Consider the following 17,084-nt stretch of genomic DNA (forward strand, 5'->3'; position numbering starts at 1 on the left):
TGATTTTTGGTGGGACAGAGGGGTTTGGGGTGGGATAGAGGAAATTGGGGTGGGACAGGGGGGATTTGGGGTGGGGAATTGGGGTTTGGGGTGGGAGAGGAGGGTTTGGGGTGGGGAAGGGGGATTGGGGTGGGGAATTGGGGTTTGGGGTGGGGAAGGGGGATTTGGGGTGGGACAGGGGGGATTTGGGGTGGGGAAGGGGGATTTGGGGTGGGGCAGAGGGATTTGGGGTGGGATAGAGGGATTTGGGGTGGGACAGGGGGGATTGGGGTGGGACAGGGGGGATTTGGGGTGGGGAAGGGGGGAATTGGGGCTGGGAATTGGGGTTTGGGGTGGGACAGAGGGGTTTGGGGTGCAGAGGTGGCACCGTCCCCGTGTCCCCATGTCCCCGTGTGTGTCCCCGTGTGTGTCCCCGTGTCCCCGTGTGTGTCCCCATGATCCCATGTCCCCGTGTCCCCGTGTCCCCGTCTGTGTCCCCGTGTGTGTCCCCTTGTCCCCATGTGTGTCCCCATGTCCCCGTGTCCTGATGTCCCCGTGTCCCCGTGTCCCCATGTCCCCGTGTCCCCATGTGTGTCCCCATGTCCCCATGACCCCATGTCCCCGTGTCCCCGTGTCCTGATGTCCCTGTGTCCTGATGTCCCCGTGTCCCCATGTGTGTCCCCGTGTCCCCATGTGTGTTCCCGTGTGTGTCCCCATGTCCCCATGTCCCCGTGTCCCCATGTGTGTCCCCATGTCCCCATGACCCCATGTCCCCGTGTCCCCGTGTCCTGATGTCCCCGTGTCCTGATGTCCCCGTGTCCCCATGTCCCCGTGTGTGTCCCCGTGTCCCCCTGTCCCCGTGTCCTGATGTCCCCGTGTCCCCACCTGCACCCGCTCAGCATCCACGGCTGCGAGGGGCTCTCGCTGGTGCCGGGCCGGGGTCCCCGGGTGGGAGCAGAGCTCGAGCAGCAGCCGGCCCCGAAAAACCGGCCCCGAACCCTGGGAATGGAGAGGGGGGTCCCACCGGCACCCCAAATGTCTCACGGGCACCCCAAATGTCTCACGGACACCCCAAATGTCCCATCGGAACCCCAAATGTCCCATTGGAACCCCAAATGTCCCATTGGAACCCCAAAGGTCCCCTTGGAACCCCAAAGGTCCCACGGGAACCCCAAATGTCCCACCGGCACCCCAAATGTCCCACGGACACCCCAAATGTCCCATTGGAACCCCAAATTCCCCGTTTTCACCCCAAATTCCCCATTTTCACCCCAAATTTCCCGTTTTCACCCCAAATTCCCGGTTTTTCCCCCAAATTCCCGTTTTTCCCCCCAAACTCCCCGTTTTCCCCCCAAATTCCCCATTTTTACCCCCAAATTCCCGTTTTTTTCCCCAAATTCCCGTTTTTTCCCCAAATTCCCTGTTTTCACCCCAAATTCCCGTTTTTCCCAAAATTCCCGGTTTTCAGCCCAAATTCCCTCCGTACCCGGGCAGCGTCGGGCCGGGGGCCGTAGAGGGGGACGAAGCTGGGCCCGAAGGAGGGGAGGAAATGGGGGGACCCCTCTGGGGGCAGAGAAAAGGGATTTGGGGTTTTGGGGTTCGGGGTTTGGGGTTTTGGGGTTCAGGGTTTGGGGTTCGGGGTTTGGGGTTTTGGGGTTCAGGGTTCGGGGTTTTGAGGTTTTGGGGTTCAGGGTTTAGGGTTTTGAGGTTTTGGGGTTCGGGGTTTGGGGTTCGGGGTTTGGGGGTTTGGGGTTCGGGGTTTGGGGTTTTGGGGTTCGGGGTTTGGGGTGGGGTTTGGGGTCGGATTTTGGGGTGAGGTTTGGGGTGAGGTGTGGGATTTGGGGTTCGGGGTGGGGTTTTGGGGTGGGGTTTGGGGTTCGGGGCGGGGTTTGGGGTGAGGTTTGAGGTGGGGTTTTGGGGTTTGGGGTGGGGTTTGGGGTTCGGGGTTCTGGGTTTGGGGTTCGGGGTTTGAGGTTCGGGGTGGGGATCGGGGTTTAGGGTTTGGGGTTCGGGGTTTGGGGCGGGGTTTGGGGCGGAGTTTGGGGTGGGATTTTGGGGTTCTGGGTTTGGGGTTTTGGGGTTCGGGGCGGGGTTCAGGGTGGGGTTTGGGGTTTGGGTTTGGGGTTCGGGGTTTGGGGTGGAGTTTTGGGGTTTGGGGTGGGGATCGGGGTGGGGTTCGGGGTTGGGTTTGGGGAGAGGTTTGGGGTGGGGTTCAGAGTTTGGGGTGGGGTTTTGGGGTGGGGTTTTGGGGTTTAGGGTTCGGGGCGGGGTTTTGGGGTGGATTTTGGGGTGGGGACCCCAAAAAGGGAGGGTCCCGCTGACCCTCGAGCTCCTCGGGGTCCCGGCAGATTTGGGGGAGCCTCAGCGTGGCCCTGGCCAGGGTTTTGTTCCGGCACGAGCTGGAGGGGGGGAAAGGGCAGGGGTACCCCAAAAGTGAGGGGGGTCCCCAAAACGTGGAGGTGTCCCCAAAACCCGGGGGTGTCCCCAAAACCCGGGGGTGTCACCGAATCCACGGGCACCCCCAAACCGGAGCTGTTTCCAGAGCCCCGGGTACCCCCAAACCCCCCGGGGTAACCCCAAACCCCCGGGTACCCCCAAACCGGGGCTGTTCCCAAACCCCCCGGGTACCCCCAAACCCCCCCGGGTACCCCCAAACCCCCGGGTACCCCCAAACCGGGGCTGTTCCCAGAGCCCCGGGTACCCCCAAACCGCCCGGGTACCCCCAGACCCCCCGGGTACCCCCGAACCCCCCCGGGGTACCCCCAAACCGGGGCTGTTCCCAGAGCCCCGGGTACCCCCAAACCGCCCGGGTACCCCCAAACCGGGGCTGTTCCCAGACCGGGGCTGTTCCCTGACCCCCCCGGGTACCCCAAACCCCCCCCGGGTACCCCCAAACCCCCCGGGTACCCCCAAACCCCCCCCGGGTACCCCAAACCCCCCGGGTACCCCCAATCCGGGGTCCCCCTCACCCTCGCAGGATCTCCAGCAGGATCTCGTCACAGACCGGGGGCAGCTGCGGGCAGAGAACCCCCCCAGAGTGGCTGCGGGAACCGGGGGGGGTCCCCCCCTTTTTTTAGGGTGCTCTTTTGGGGCTGGGGGCGCTCCTCACCCGCAGGGGGAACAGCAGAACCTCGTTCCACTCGGGGTTGGGGTCGAGGGGCACCCCGTGGGTGCAGAGCTGCGGGGGGACAGCGGTGAGACCCCAAAATGAACCCCAGAGCCCCGGGGTACCCCAAAATTCCTGTCCGGAACCCCAAATTCCCTCCCCGGAACTCCAAATTCCCGGCCCGAAACCCCAAATTCCCGGCCCGGAACCCCAAATTCAATGTCCGGAACCCCAAATTCCCTCCCCGAAACCCCAAATTCCCAGCCCTGAACCCCAAATTCTGTGTCCAGAACCCCAAATTCGCCCCCCGGAACCCCAAATTCTCTGTCCAAAACCTCAAATTCCCTGCCGGGAACCCCAAATTCCCTCCTCGGAACCCCAAATTCCTTGTCCAGAACCCCAAATTCAATGTCCGACACCCCAAATTCCCTCCCTGAACCCCAAATTCCCTCCCGGACACCCCAAATTCCCAGCCCTGAACCTCAAATTCCCTTCCCTGAACCCCAAATTCCCTCCCTGAACCCCAAATTCCCTGTCCTGAACCCCAAATTCCCCCCCTGAACCCCAAATTCCCGTCCCTCACTCACGCTCCTGCCGGCGAACCCGACCCTCACCGAAACCTTCACCGATCCCTGGCACGGCCGCGCCGGCTCCACTGAGCCGGGATGGGGGAGCAGAGACGTTTTGGGGGGTCCCCAAATTCATCCCGCACCCCAAATTTATCCCCACCCCAAATTCCCACCCCAAATTCATCCCGCACCCCAAATACCCACCCCAAATTCATCCCCCAACCCAAATTCCCACCCCAAATTCATCCCCCAAATTCATCCCGCACCCCAAATTCATCCCCCAACCCAAATTCCCACCCCAAATTCCCACCCCAAATTCATCCCCCACCCCAAATTCATCCCGCCCCCCAAATTCATCCCGCCCCCCAAATTCATCCCCCACCCCAAATTCATCCCGCACCCCAAATTCCCACCCCAAATTCATCTCCCACCCCAAATTCCCCGCCCCGGAGTGAGCAGGGGGTCCCCAGATTCATCCCCAACCCCAAATTCCCGGTGTTCCCGATATGTGATGGGTGTGAGGTCCCCAAATTCCCCCTCATCCCAAACCAGACCCCCCTGAGCACCCCAAATCCCCCCCTGATCACCCCAATTCCCCCTCGATCACCCCAAATCCCCCCTGATCACCCCAAATCCCCCCTGATCACCCCAATTCCCCCTCGATCACCCCAAATCCCCCCTGAGCACCCCAAATCCCTCAATCCCACCCCAAATCCCCCCCGATCACCCCAAATCCCCCCAATCACCCCAAATCCCCCCGATCACCCCAAATCCCCCCTGAGCACCCCAAATCCCCCCCGATCACCCCAAATCCCCCCCGATCACCCCAAATCCCTCAATCCCACCCCAAATCCCCCTCGATCACCCCAAATCCCCCCCGATCACCCCAAATCCCCCCCGATCATCCCAAATCCCCCCTGAGCACCCCAAATCCCCCCAGCCCCACCCCAAATCCCTCCCGATCACCCCAAATCCCCCCTGAGCACCCCAAATCCCCCTCGATCACCCCAAATCCCCCCTGAGCACCCCAAATCCCCCTCGATCACCCCAAATCCCTCAATCCCACCCCAAATCCCTCCCGATCACCCCAAATCCCCCCCGATCACCCCAAATCCCCCTCGATCACCCCAAATCCCCCCCGAGCACCCCAAATCCCCCAGCCCCACCCCACAGCAGCTCCTCGGCTCGGAACACTCGCACGCGCAGGGTGCTCCCGCAGGTCGCCACCCGCAGCAGGTTGGAAGCCACGTCCTGTCCCCCCCCCTCCGGCACCTCCGGCTCCTGGAGGGGTGACAAACACCGGGAGAGGGGTGACAAACACCGGGAGAGAGGTGACAAACACCGGGAGAGGGGTGACAAACACCGGGAAAGGAGTGACAAACACCGGGAGAGGGGTGACAAACATCGGGAGAGGGGTGACAAACACCGGGAAAGGGGTGACAATCCCGGGAAAGGGGTGACAAACACCGGGAGAGGGGTGACAAACACCGGGAGGGGGTGACAAACACCGGGAGAGGGGTGACAAACACCGGAAAAGGGGTGACAAACACCGGGAGAGGGTGACAAACACCGGGAAAGGGTGACAAACACTGGGAGGGTTTTGGGGTGACCCAGGGAAGTTTTTGGGGTGACAATCCCCAGGGATGGGTGACAATCCCCGGGAGGTTTTTGGGGTGACCCAGGGAGGGTTTTGGGGTGACACAGGGAGGTTTTTGGGGTGACCCAGGGAGGTTTTTGGGGTGACCCAGGGAGGTTTTTGGGGTGACAATTCCCGGGAGGGTTTTGGGGTGACCCAGGGAGGGTTTTGGGGTGACACAGGGAGGGTTTTGGGGTGACACAGGGAGGTTTTTGGGGTGACCCAGGGAGGTTTTTGGGGTGACCCAAGGAGGGTTTTGGGGTGACAATCCCAGGAGGGTTTTGGGGTGACCCAGGGAGGGTTTTGGGGTGCAGGGTCTCACCTGGGTGCTCTCCCCGGCGCGCCGCACCCTCAGGCTGAGCTGGAGGAGCCCCTGGGAGCGGCCGTCGCGGTGCTGGGGGTGCCGGAGGCTCAGCCACTTCCAGCTCAGGCTGCGGCCTTGGGGACACCGCGGGGACACCGCTGGCACCCCCAATTCTGTGTCCAGAACCCCAAATTCCCAACCCCAAAATTCCCAACCCCAAATTCCCAGCCCAGAACCCCAAAATTCCCGGCCCAAAACCCCAAAATTCCCGGCCAGGAACCCCAAAATTCCCAAGCCCAAAATTCCCGGCCCAAAACCCCAAAATTCCCTGCCCAGAACCCCAAAATTTCCATATCCAGAACCCCAAAATTCCCAGCCCGGAACCCCAAAATTCCCAACCCCAAACCCCAAAATTCCCGGCCAGGAACCCCAAAATTGTGTCACCCCCAATGTGTCACCCCAAATGCGTCACCCCAAATGTGTCACCCAGTGTCACCCAGTGTCACCCCGAATGTGTCACCCAGTGTCACCCAGTGTCACCCCATGTCCCCAACGCTCTCCTCACCTGGGGCAGAGTAGATGGTGCCGATGTCGAGCTGTGGGAACGGCAAAGGGGGTGAGTGCAGCGACACCCCAATCCCAAATCCCAAATCCAATCCCAATCCCAAATCCAATCCCAAATCCAATCCCAATCCCAATCCCAAATCCGTTCCCAATCCCATTCCCAAATCCATTCCTGACACCCCAATCCCAAATCCAATCCCAAATCCAATCCCAAATCCAATCCCAAATCCAATCCCAAATCCCAACACCCCAATCCCAAATCCCAAATCCAATCCCAATCCCAATCCCAAATCCAATCCCAATCCCAAATCCAATTCCCAATCCCCAGTTCCCCATTCCCAGTTCCCCCAGTTCCCCTTCCCAGTTCCCCAATCCCATTCCCAGTTCCCCCAGTTCCCATTCCCAATTCCCCATTCCCAGTTCCCCCAGTTCCCGTTCCCAGTTCCCCAATCCCATTCCCAGTTCCCATTCCCAGTTCCCCCAGTTCCCATTCCCAGTTCCCCCAGTTCCCGTTCCCAGTTCCCCCAGTTCCCATTCCCAGTTCCCCCAGTTCCCATTCCCAGTTCCCCCAGTTCCCCCAGTTCCCCCAGTTCCCCTCACCTCGCAGACGCCAATGACGGGTTTGATGCAGGCGCGCGGTGATCGGAGCACCTGGGGACAGGGACGGGGACACGGCTCCCTCTGTCCGTGTGTCTGTCCGTCTGTCCCTGTGTGTCCGTGTGTCTGTCCGTGTGTCTGTCCGTCTGTCCCTGTGTGTCCGTGTGTCTGTCCGTCTGTCCGTCTGTCTGTCTGTCCCTCTGTCCCTCTGTCCCTCTGTCCCTCTGTCCCTCTGTCCCTCTGTCCGTCTGACCGTCTGTCCCTCTGTCCGTCTGTCCGTCTGTCCCTCTGTCCGTCTGTCCCTCTGTCCGTGTGTCCCTGTGTGTCCGTCTGTCCGTCTGTCCGTGTGTCTGCCCCTGTCCCTGTCCCTGTCCCCGCTGTCCCACCTGGATTTGGATGTTTTGTGCCAGCAGCTGCTCCGGCGTCAGGCGGAAATTCTGACAAAACACCTGAAAAACAGCGCGGTGCCACCGGTGAGGCCACCGAGGGCGGGTGGCTGTTCCCGGTGTCCCCTCCCGGTGTCACCTCCCCGTGTCCCCTCCCCGGTGTCACCCCCCCGGTGTCTCCGGTGTCCCCTCCCCGGTGTCCCCTCCCGGTGTCCCCGGTGTCCCTCCCGGTGTCCCCGGTGTCCCCGGTGTCCCCCCCCGGTGTCCCCGGTGTCCCCTCCCGGTGTCCCCCCCCAGTGTCCCCGGTGTCCCCTCCCGGTGTCACCCCCCCGGTGTCCCCGGTGTCCCCTCTCGGTGTCCCCGGTGTCACCTCATTGAAGTAGGGGTTGTTCCCGCTCCGGCTGCGGCTCTGGAAGTTTCTCTTCCCTCCCCGGTGTCACCCCCCCGGTGTCCCCCCCCCGGTGTCCCCTCCCGGTGTCCCCCCCCGGTGTGCCCGGTGTCCCCTCTCGGTGTCCCCGGTGTCCCCTCCCTGTGTCCCCTCCCTGTGTCCCCTTCCCGGTGTCCCCGGTGTCACCCCCCCCGGTGTCCCCGGTGTCCCCTCCCGGTGTCACCTCGTTGAAGTAGGGGTTGTTCCCGCTCCGGCTGCGGCTCTGGAAGTTTCTCTTCCCTCCCCGGTGTCCCCTCCCCGGTGTCACCCCCCCGGTGTCCCCCCCCGGTGTCCCCCCCCGGTGTCCCCAGTGTCCCCTCCCGGTGTCCCCTCCCGGTGTCCCCGGTGTCCCCTCCCGGTGTCCCCGGTGTCCCCGGTGTCCCCGGTGTCCCCTCCCGGTGTCCCCGGTGTCCCCGGTGTCCCCTCCCGGTGTCCCCGGTGTCACCTCATTGAAGTAGGGGTTGTTCCCGCTCCGGCTGCGGCTCTGGAAGTTTCTCTTCCCGATCCGGACCCTCACCACGGGTTTGATGTCCTTGCCCCGCAGTTGGTGGCCCTTGATGACCCTGACCCGGACCTGCCGGGTGACAGGGACGCGGTGGCAGCCAGGGGACATTGTCACTGTCACCGCAGTGTCCCTGAGGGCCGTACCTGGAAATCCTCCCGCCTGTCTGCGGGGGACAGCGCGGGTGGCACCGGTGACACCGGGCACTGGGTGACAGCGATGTCCCCGCTGGAGACGTGAGCGTCAAAGGAGCAGAGGAAGGTGACGGTGTGCTGGAAAGGGACACGGGGACATGGGGACACTGAGTGGGACATGGGGACACCGAGTGGGACATGGGGACACAGGGACATGGGTACAGGGACACGGGGATAAGGACACGGGGACATGGGGACATGGGGACACGGGGACACAGGGATAAGGATACAGGGACACGGGGACAAGGGGACACAAGGGACAGGGACACGGGGACATGGGGATAAGGACACAGGGACACAGGGACACAGGGACAGGGACACAGGGACACGGGGACATTGGGACACAGGGACATAGAGACACGGGGACACGGGGACACGGGGACACGGGGACATTGGGACACAGGGACATAGGGACACGGGGACACAGGGACACGGGGACAAGGACACGGGGACACAGGGACACGGGGACACGGGGACATTGTCCCCCTGGGGCGCTCTGGTGCCCGGGGCTCACCCCCGTGGGCCGCTCCCGGTGGTCCAGCAGTGGGATGTCCCTGAGGGCCACCGGCACGCTGGGCTTGGCCACCAACTCCTCCAGCGACACCGTGGTGGCACCCAGGTCGCTGCGGCAGAGGGTGACACGGTGAGGGTGGCCCTGGGCAGGGGGGTGACCCCGGGGTGTCCCTGCGGGGGTGTCACTCACCCCTGGGGCAGGGGACAGTCCCAGTGTCGCAGTCGCAGCTCCAGAGTGTCGGTGGCACTCAGGGGACGCGTGTCCAGCGGCCACAGCAGCTCCTGGGGACCGGGTGACACCGGTCACGGAGGGGGGGACAAACCGATGTCCCCGTGCCACCACGGGTCACCCCGGGGCCACCTCACCTCGTTCCAGGTGGGGCTGCGCTCCTCGGCCACCACCCGCGTCCTCCTGGGGACACCTGCGGGGCACAAGAAGGGCGGTGCCACCTTGGGGACAGCGGGGTGACAGCGGAGGGCTGGCGGTGTCACCGCCACAGCCCCGGCGGTGTCCCCGGCCCCGCGGTACCTCGGAAGGTGACGGACAGCAGGACACCGCCACCGGAGCCGGTGGCCCCGGGGATGCGGGCGGCGACAGCGCGACACCGCAGCATGGCCACGGAGCGCTGTCACCGAGGAGGTGACACCGATGTGACACCGGTGTGACACCCAGGGGCTGTCCCCGGTGCCAGCGGCGGTTGTGTCCCCGCGGTGCGGCGCTAACGGCGGCGGGCGGCTGTGACAGCCGGTAACGGTGTCACCGTGTGTCCCCACCGGGCTCCCGGAGCGCGAGGGGTCCGGGGAGGGGCTGGGGGAGTGTCCCCTCCCCGCGGGGACATCGCCGGTCCCTGCGGGGACATTCCCGGTCCCTGAGGGGACATTCCCACGGGGACATCCCTCGGTCCCCACGGGGACATCTCCGGTCCCTGAGGGGACACCGCCGGTCCCTGCGGGAACATTCCCGGTCCCCACGGGGACATTCCCGCGGGGACATCCCTCGGTCCCCGCGGGGACATCCCCACTGGGACATTCCCGGTCCCTGCGGGGACATTCCCGGTCCCTGAGGGGACATTTCCACGGGTCCCTGTGTGTGTCCCTCTGTCAATGTCCCTGTGTCTGTCTGTCCCCCGGTGCCCCACGGGGACATTTCCCGATTTCCCCGGGCACATTCCCACGGGGACACTCCCCGATCCCCACGGGGACATTCCCAAGGGTCCCTGTGTCCCTGTCCCTGTGTCCCTCTGTCCTTGTGTCCCTGTGTCCCTGTCCCCCAGTGTCCCACGGGTTCGTTCCCACGGGGACATTCCCCGACCCCCACGGGGACATTCCCACGGGTCCCCGTGTCCCAGTGTGTGTCCCTGTGTCCCTGTGTCCCTGTCCCTGTGTCCCTGTGTCTGTCCCTCTGTCCTGTCCCTGTGTCCCTGTCCCTGTGTCCCTGTGTCTGTCCCTGTGTCCCTGTCCCTGTGTCCCTGTCCCTGTGTCCCTGTGTCCCTGTGTCCCTGTGTCTGTCCCTCTGTCCTGTCCCTGTGCCCCTGTCCCTGTCCCCCGGGGGACACTCCCCGACCCCCACGAGGACACTCCCACGGGTCCCTGTGTCTGTCCCTCTATCCGTGTCCCTCTGTCCTTGTGTCCCTGTGTCTGTCCCTGTGTCCCTGTCCCCCGATCCCCACGGTGACATTCCACGGTCCCGCGCACGCGCACTGGGAGGGGTAGGGGGGCGCGCTGAGGGTCGGCGGGAGCGCGCCCCGCGCACGCGCGCTGGGAGCGAGGGGCGGGGCTTGCGGCGGGAGGCGGGAACGCGCCCCGCGCACGCGCGCTGAGGGGCGAGGGGCGGGGCTTGCGGCGCCTGCGTGAGGGGGAAGGGGGAAAGGGGGCGGGGCTCCCGCCATGTCGCAACGAGCCGGGGACCGCGATCGCGACAGGGAGCGCGACAGGGAGAGAGAGCTGCAGTGGTCGGCCCGCAGGATGGGCACCTCGCTGCTGCTGCAGCTGTCGGCCCACGAGCGAGAGCTCGACCTGGTGTGCCTCGACCACAGCTACGCCAAGCCGTGGAGCGCGCACCCCGATGCCAGCGCCGCCCGGCCCGCCCGGCTCCTCTTCCTCACCCCGCGGAGACACCTCGGCAGCGCCCCGTGAGAAACGGAGGGGCTTGAGGGGGAATTGGGGGGATCCTGAGGGGGAACTGGGGGGTCCTGAGGGGGAATTGGGGGGTCCTGAGGGGCCTGAGGGGGAACTGGGGGGATCCTGAGGGGGAACTGGGGGGTCCTGAGGGGCCTGAGGGGGAATTGGAGGGTCCTGAGGGGGAACTGGGGGGTCCTGAGGGGGAACTGGGGGGTCCTGAGGGGCCTGAGGGGGATCCTGAGGGGCTTGAGGGGGAACTGGGGGGTCCTGAGGAGGAACTGGGGGGTCCTGAGGGGGAACTGGGGAGTCCTGAGGGGGAACTGGGGGGCCTGAGGGGGAACTGGGGGGGTCCTGAGGGGGAACTGGGGGGTCCTGAGGGGCCTGAGGGGGATCCTGAGGGGCTTGAGGGGGAACTGGGGAGTCCTGAGGGGGAACTGGGGGGCCTGAGGGGGAACTGGGGGGGTCCTGAGGGGCTTGAGGGGAAAGGAGCGGGTCCTGTGGGGCTGGGGGTGGTCATGAGGGTGAGTGGGGGGGTTCTGGTGGGTGAGGGGGGCGCTGAGGGGTCTGCTTTGGGGTGTCCAGAGGTTTGGGGTGTCCAGAGGTTTGGGGTGTCCAGAGGTTTGGGGTGTCCAGAGGTCTCGGTTTGGAGGGTCCAGGGGTGTCCAAGGTCCATGGTTTGGGGGGTTTAGAGGCCATGGTTTGGGGGGTCCAAGTGTCTCAGTTTGATGGCTCAGGGGTCTCATTTTGGTGGCCCAGGAGGCTCAGTTTGAGGTGTCATGGGGTCTCAATTTGGTGGCCCAGAGGTCTCAGTTTGGTGGCCTAAGGGCCTCAATTTGGTGGCCCAGGGGAGTCTCAGTTTGGTGGCCCAAGGGTCTCAATTTGGTGGCCCAGGGGTCTCAGTTTGAGATGTCCAGGGGTCTCACTTTGGTGGCCCAGAGGGGTGACCCAGGGGGGTCTCAGTTTGATGGCCCAGGAGGCTCAGTTTGGTGGCCCAGGAGGCTCAGTTTGGTGGCCCAAGGGTCTCAATTTGGTGGCCCAGGGGAGTCTCAGTTTGGTGGCCCAGGAGGCTCAGTTTGGTGGTCCAAGAGTCTCAATTTGATGGCTCAGGGGTCTCAGTTTGGTGGCCCAAGGGTCTCAATTTGGTGGCCCAGGAGGCTCAGTTTGAGGTGTCATGGGGTCTCAATTTGGTGGCCCAGGAGGCTCAGTTTTGGGTGTCCAGGGGTCTCCATTTGGTGGCCCAGGGGTCTCAGTTTGGGGTGCCCAATGGTCTCACTTTGGTGGCCCAGGGAGCTCAGTTTGGTGGCCCAGGGGTGTCTCAGTGTGGTGGCCCAAGGGCCTCAATTTGGTGGCCCAAGGGTCTCACTTTGGTGGCCCAGAGGGGTGACCCAGGGGGGTCTCAGTTTGATGGCCCAGGAGGCTCAGTTTGGTGGCCCAGGAGGCTCAGTTTGGTGGCCCAAGGGCCTCAATTTGGTGGCCCAGGGGAGTCTCAGTTTGATGGCCCAGCAGGCTCAGTTTGGTGGCCCAAAGGTCTCAATTTGATGGCCATTTGACACCCCAGCACTCCCACAATCCCAGGCTCAATCCCACTTCATGAACACACCCCAAATCCCCCAAAACCCCCCCAAATCCCCCCAAACCCCCCCAAATCCCCCAAATCCCCCCCAAATCCCCCAAACCCCTGACGGCCGTGCCCGGGGCAGGGAGGCCGATGTCCCCATCGACGTGGAGACGGTGACGCCCACGCCGGTGCCGCTGTACGACAACCAGAAGGCTCGGAGCGTGATGAACGAGTGCGAGCGGCACGTCATGTTCGCACGCACCGACGCCGACGCGCCGCCGCCGCCCGACGACTGGGAGGAGCACATCAACAGGTGGGAATGTGGGAATGGGGGAATGGGAATGTGGGAATATGGGAATGGGAATGGGAATCCAGGCTGGGAGGAGCACATCAACAGGTGGGGAGCTGGGAATGGGAATCTGGGAATGGGGGAATCTGGGAATGTGGGAATGTGGGAATCCAGGCTGGGAGGAGCACATCAACAGGTGGGGATCTGGGAATCTGGGAATGTGGGAATCTGGGAATGTGGGCTGGGAGGAGCACATCAACAGGTGGGGAGCTGGGAATCTGGGAATGTGGGAATCTGGGATTCTGGGCTGGGAGGAGCACATCAACAGGTGGGGATCTGGGAATGGGAATGGGGGAATGTGGGAATGGGGGAATCCAGGCTGGGAGGAGCACATCAACAGGTGGGAATGTGGGAATGGGAATCTGGGAATGGGAGAATCTGGGCTGGGAGGAGCACATCAACAGGTGGGGATCTGGGAATCTGGGAATGGGAGAATCTGGGAATGTGGGAATGGGGGAATCCAGGCTGGGAGGAGCACATCAACAGGTGGGGAGCTGGGAATCTGGGAATGGGGGAATGGGAATGGCTGGGAATGTGGGAATCTGGGAATGTGGGAATCCAGGCTGGGAGGAGCACATCAACAGGTGGGGATCTGGGAATGTGGGAATGTGGGATTCTGAGCTGGGAGGAGCACATCAACACGTGGGGAGCTGGGAATGGGAATGTGGGAATGTGGGAATCCAGGCTGGGAGGAGCACATCAACAGGTGGGGAGCTGGGAATCTGGGAATGGGAATGGCTGGGAATGTGGGAATGGGAATGGGAATGGGAATCCAGGCTGGGAGGAGCACATCAACAGGTGGGGAGCTGGGAATGGGAATCTGGGAATGGGAATGGGGGAATGGGGGAATCCAGGCTGGGAGGAGCACATCAACAGGTGGGGATGTGGGAATGGGAATCTGGGAATGGGAATCTGGGAATGGGGGAATCCAGGCTGGGAGGAGCACATCAACAGGTGGGGAGCTGGGAATGGGAATCTGGGAATGTGGGAATCTGGGAATGTGGGAATGTGGGAATCCAGGCTGGGAGGAGCACCTCAACAGGTGGGGAGCTGGGAATGGGGGAATGGGAATGGCTGGGAATGTGGGAATGTGGGAATCTGGGCTGGGAGGAGCACCTCAACAGGTGGGAATGTGGGAATCTGGGAATGGGAATGTGTGCTGGGAATGGGAATCCAGGCTGGGAACACCAAAGAAAGGGAATCCGGGAGGATCACGTGAACGGCCGGGGCGGCGATTGCGGAGAGGAGGAGGAGGAGCCAGGAGGGGTTTGGCTGTTTGGGTGACCCCCGTGCGTCTGTGTGTCTGTCTGTGTCTGTGTCTGTCCGTGTGTCTGTCCGTGTGTCTGTCCGTGTGTCTGTCCGTGTGTGTCCGTGTGTGTGTCCGTGTGTCCATGTGTGTCTGTGTGTCTGTCCGTGTGTCTGTGTCTGTCCGTGTGTCTGTCCGTGTGTCTGTCCGTGTGTCTGTGTGTCTGTCTGTCCATGTGTCTGTCTGTCCGTGTGTGTGTCTGTGTGTGTGTCCGTGTGTCCATGTGTGTCTGTGTGTCTGTCCGTGTGTCTGTCCATGTGTCTGTGTGTCCGTCTGTCTGTGTGTCTGTCTGTGTGTCCGTGTGTCCGTGTGTCCATGTGTCCGTGTGTCCATGTGTCCGTGTGTCTGTCCGTGTGTCCATGTGTCCGTGTGTCTGTCCATGTGTCCGTGTGTCTGTCTGTCCGTGTGTGTGTCCGTCTGTCCATGTGTCCGTGTGTCCGTGTGTCTGTCCATGTGTCCGTGTGTCCGTGTGTCCATCTGTCCATGTGTCCGTGTGTCCCGCAGGTCAGGCTGGAGCACGGCTCAGAACAAGCTGTTCAACAAGATCCACAAGGCTCTGCAGTCGGACCGGCTGGCCCGGCTGGCCAACGAGGGGGTGAGAGGGGCTGGCAACTGCGCAATTCCAGCTGGGAATTCTGGAATCCAGCTGTTCCTTGGAATGTCCTGGCTGGGAATTCTGGAATCCAGCTGTTCCTTGGAATGTTCTGGATGGGAATTCTGGAATCCAGGTGTTCCTTGGAATGTCCTGGATGGGAATTCTGGAATCCAGCTGTTCCTTGGAATGTCCTGGATGGGAATTGTGGAATCCAGGTGTTCCTTGGAATGTCCTGGATGGGAATTGTGGCCTCCAGTTGTTCTTTGGAATGTCCTGGATGGGAATTCTGGAATCCAGGTGTTCCTTGGGCTTCTTTGAGCCGTGATTTTTGTGGGATCATGGAGTGTCCCAGGTGGGAATTGTGGCCTCCAGGTGTTCTTTGGAATGTCCTGGATGGGAATTGTGGAATCCAGGTGTTCCTTGTAATGTCCTGGGTGGCAATTGTGGCCTCCAGGTGTCCTTTAGGCTTCTGTGAGCCCTGGGTTTTGTGGGATCATGGAATTCCATGTGGGAACTTTGGGAATCCCCCTGAACTTTGGGAATACCCCTGAACTTTGGGAATCCCCCTGAACTTTGTGAATTCTGTGAACTTTGTGAATCCCCCTGAACTTTGTGAATCCCTCTGAACTTTGTGAATCCCCCTGAACTTTTGGAATCCCCCTGAACTTTTGGAATCCCCTCTTCCAGGCCTGCAACGAGCCGGTTCTTCGGAGGATCGCGGTGGATAAATGCGCCCGCCGCGTTCGCCAGGCCCTGGCCAGCGTCAGCTGGGACACCAAACTCATCCAGTGGCTCCACACCACCCTGGTGGAGACCCTCAGCCTCCCCGTGCTGGCTGCTTACCTGGATGCCCTGCAAACCCTGAAAGGAAAGGTGATGGGATGTTTTTCCAGAGGTTGGGATTGTTTTCCTGTGGTTTGGGGGGTTTTTTTGACTCTTTCCTGGGTTTTGTTGGCAGATTCCGGCGTTGATCGATAGGATGTTGCTCTCCTCCACGGCCAAGACAGGAGCAGCGGGGGCTGAGGCGCTGTCACTGCTGCTCAAGAGGCCCTGGGATCCAGCTGTGGGGGTTCTGTCCCATAATAAACCTGTGAGTGATCCTGGGGGGGTCCTGGGGGGGTTTTGGGGGTCCCACGGAGCTTTGGAGTTCCCTGGGATCTTCTGGTTTATTCCTGCTCTGTCAGAGGAGTTTGGGCACCACCAGGATCGTGGATCCAGCCCTGGGACCCTGCAGGGACACCCCAAATTCCCATCCTGGGAAAATCCTGGGGCAGGGAGGTTTTTCCTGGGAAAATCCCAGGGCAGGGAGGTTTTTCCTGGGAAAATGCTGGAGCAGGGAAGTTTATCCTGGGAAATTTCTGGGGTAGGAAGTTTTTTCCTGGGAAAATCCCAGGGCAGGGAGGTTTTTCCTGGGAAAATGCTGTCCCTGAGCTGACTGTTGTTTTCCAGAGCAAACTGCCGGGATCCCCCCTCATCCTCATCGCGTCCTCCGGCCCCGCCAGCTCCGTGTTCCCCACGTCCCGACGGCAGCGATTCTGGCAGTCCCAGCTCTCCTGCCTGGGGAAGGTCTGTGGGGCTGGGTCTGTGAGGCTGGATTTGTGGGGTGGATTTGTGGGGCTGGATGTGTGGGGTGACTGTGTGGGGCTGGATTTGTGGGGGTGGATGTGTGGGGCTGAATGTGTGGGGCTGGGTGTGTGGGGTGGATTTGTGGGGCTGGATTTGTGGGGCTGGATCTGTGGGACTGATTTTATGGTGCTGGATTTGTGGGGTGGGGCTGTGGGGCTGGATCTGATGTCCCCAGCCCTGGTGTGACCGATGTCCCCAGCCCTGTTCTGGTGTCCCCAGCCCTGTTCTGGTGTCCCCAGCCCTGGTGTGACTGATGTCCCCAGCCCTGTTCTGGTGTCCCCAGCCCCGGTGTGACCGGTGTCCCCTGTCCCCAGCCCTGATGTCCCCACTGTCCCCTGTCCCCACAGGTGATCCCCATCTCCACGTCCCCAGCCCTGGTGTGACCGATGTCCCCAGCCCTGTTCTGGTGTCCCCAGCCCTGCTGGCTGTCCCCAGTGTCCCCAGCCCTGGTGTGATTGATGTCCCCTGTCCTGTTCCGGTGTCCCCAGCCCTGGTGTGACTGTTGTCCCCTGTCCCCACAGGTGATCCCCATCTCCATGTCCCCAGCCCTGGTGTGATTGATGTCCCCTGTCCTGTTCTGGTGTCCCCAGCCCTGGTGTGACCGATGTCCCCTGTCCCCACAGGTGATCCCCATCTCCACGTCCCTGCTGAACAATGGCAGTGGGGTGGGGGTGCTGCAGTGCCTGGAGCACATGATCGGCGCTGTCAGGGGCAAGGTGGCCGAGGTGAGGGACACACCTGGACACACCTGG

General features: G+C 62.5%; 2 protein-coding genes across 11 annotated transcripts in view; one reads left to right on the forward strand and one right to left on the reverse strand.

The window, feature by feature from the left end:
• The window catches only part of FER1L5 (fer-1 like family member 5), a 35,715-nt gene extending 25,049 nt beyond the window's left edge, over nucleotides 1-10,666 (reverse strand). Inside the window, exons 1-18 of the mRNA XM_058859103.1 lie at nucleotides 10,448-10,666; nucleotides 9,307-9,403; nucleotides 9,144-9,199; nucleotides 8,968-9,059; nucleotides 8,779-8,887; nucleotides 8,217-8,342; nucleotides 8,014-8,142; nucleotides 7,142-7,204; nucleotides 6,759-6,809; nucleotides 6,160-6,190; nucleotides 5,613-5,728; nucleotides 4,821-4,935; nucleotides 3,673-3,740; nucleotides 3,089-3,157; nucleotides 2,949-2,992; nucleotides 2,302-2,378; nucleotides 1,466-1,542; nucleotides 865-978 (exon numbers count right to left, since the gene is read on the reverse strand). Of these exons, the coding sequence (XP_058715086.1) occupies nucleotides 865-978; nucleotides 1,466-1,542; nucleotides 2,302-2,378; nucleotides 2,949-2,992; nucleotides 3,089-3,157; nucleotides 3,673-3,740; nucleotides 4,821-4,935; nucleotides 5,613-5,728; nucleotides 6,160-6,190; nucleotides 6,759-6,809; nucleotides 7,142-7,204; nucleotides 8,014-8,142; nucleotides 8,217-8,342; nucleotides 8,779-8,887; nucleotides 8,968-9,059; nucleotides 9,144-9,199; nucleotides 9,307-9,403; nucleotides 10,448-10,666 (1,653 nt within the window). The remainder of the gene's footprint in view (nucleotides 1-864; nucleotides 979-1,465; nucleotides 1,543-2,301; nucleotides 2,379-2,948; nucleotides 2,993-3,088; nucleotides 3,158-3,672; nucleotides 3,741-4,820; nucleotides 4,936-5,612; nucleotides 5,729-6,159; nucleotides 6,191-6,758; nucleotides 6,810-7,141; nucleotides 7,205-8,013; nucleotides 8,143-8,216; nucleotides 8,343-8,778; nucleotides 8,888-8,967; nucleotides 9,060-9,143; nucleotides 9,200-9,306; nucleotides 9,404-10,447) is intronic.
• Nucleotides 10,641-17,084, forward strand: part of KANSL3 (KAT8 regulatory NSL complex subunit 3) — a 23,101-nt gene continuing 16,657 nt past the window's right edge. For 8 of the 10 annotated variants that reach the window (XM_058859473.1, XM_058859475.1, XM_058859476.1 and 5 more), the window contains exons 1-7: nucleotides 10,641-10,909; nucleotides 12,599-12,769; nucleotides 14,616-14,706; nucleotides 15,394-15,579; nucleotides 15,665-15,796; nucleotides 16,156-16,272; nucleotides 16,956-17,057. In XM_058859473.1, the coding sequence (XP_058715456.1) occupies nucleotides 10,665-10,909; nucleotides 12,599-12,769; nucleotides 14,616-14,706; nucleotides 15,394-15,579; nucleotides 15,665-15,796; nucleotides 16,156-16,272; nucleotides 16,956-17,057 (1,044 nt within the window). In that variant the 5' untranslated portion in view covers nucleotides 10,641-10,664. Of the gene's footprint in view, nucleotides 10,910-12,598; nucleotides 12,770-13,744; nucleotides 13,760-14,615; nucleotides 14,707-15,393; nucleotides 15,580-15,664; nucleotides 15,797-16,155; nucleotides 16,273-16,955; nucleotides 17,058-17,084 lie in introns of those variants that run through there. The other 2 variants (XM_058859474.1, XM_058859483.1) reach the window with 2 other exon arrangements.

Source organism: Poecile atricapillus, chromosome 29 (assembly GCF_030490865.1).
Source record: "Poecile atricapillus isolate bPoeAtr1 chromosome 29, bPoeAtr1.hap1, whole genome shotgun sequence".
Lineage (NCBI taxonomy): Eukaryota > Metazoa > Chordata > Aves > Passeriformes > Paridae > Poecile > Poecile atricapillus.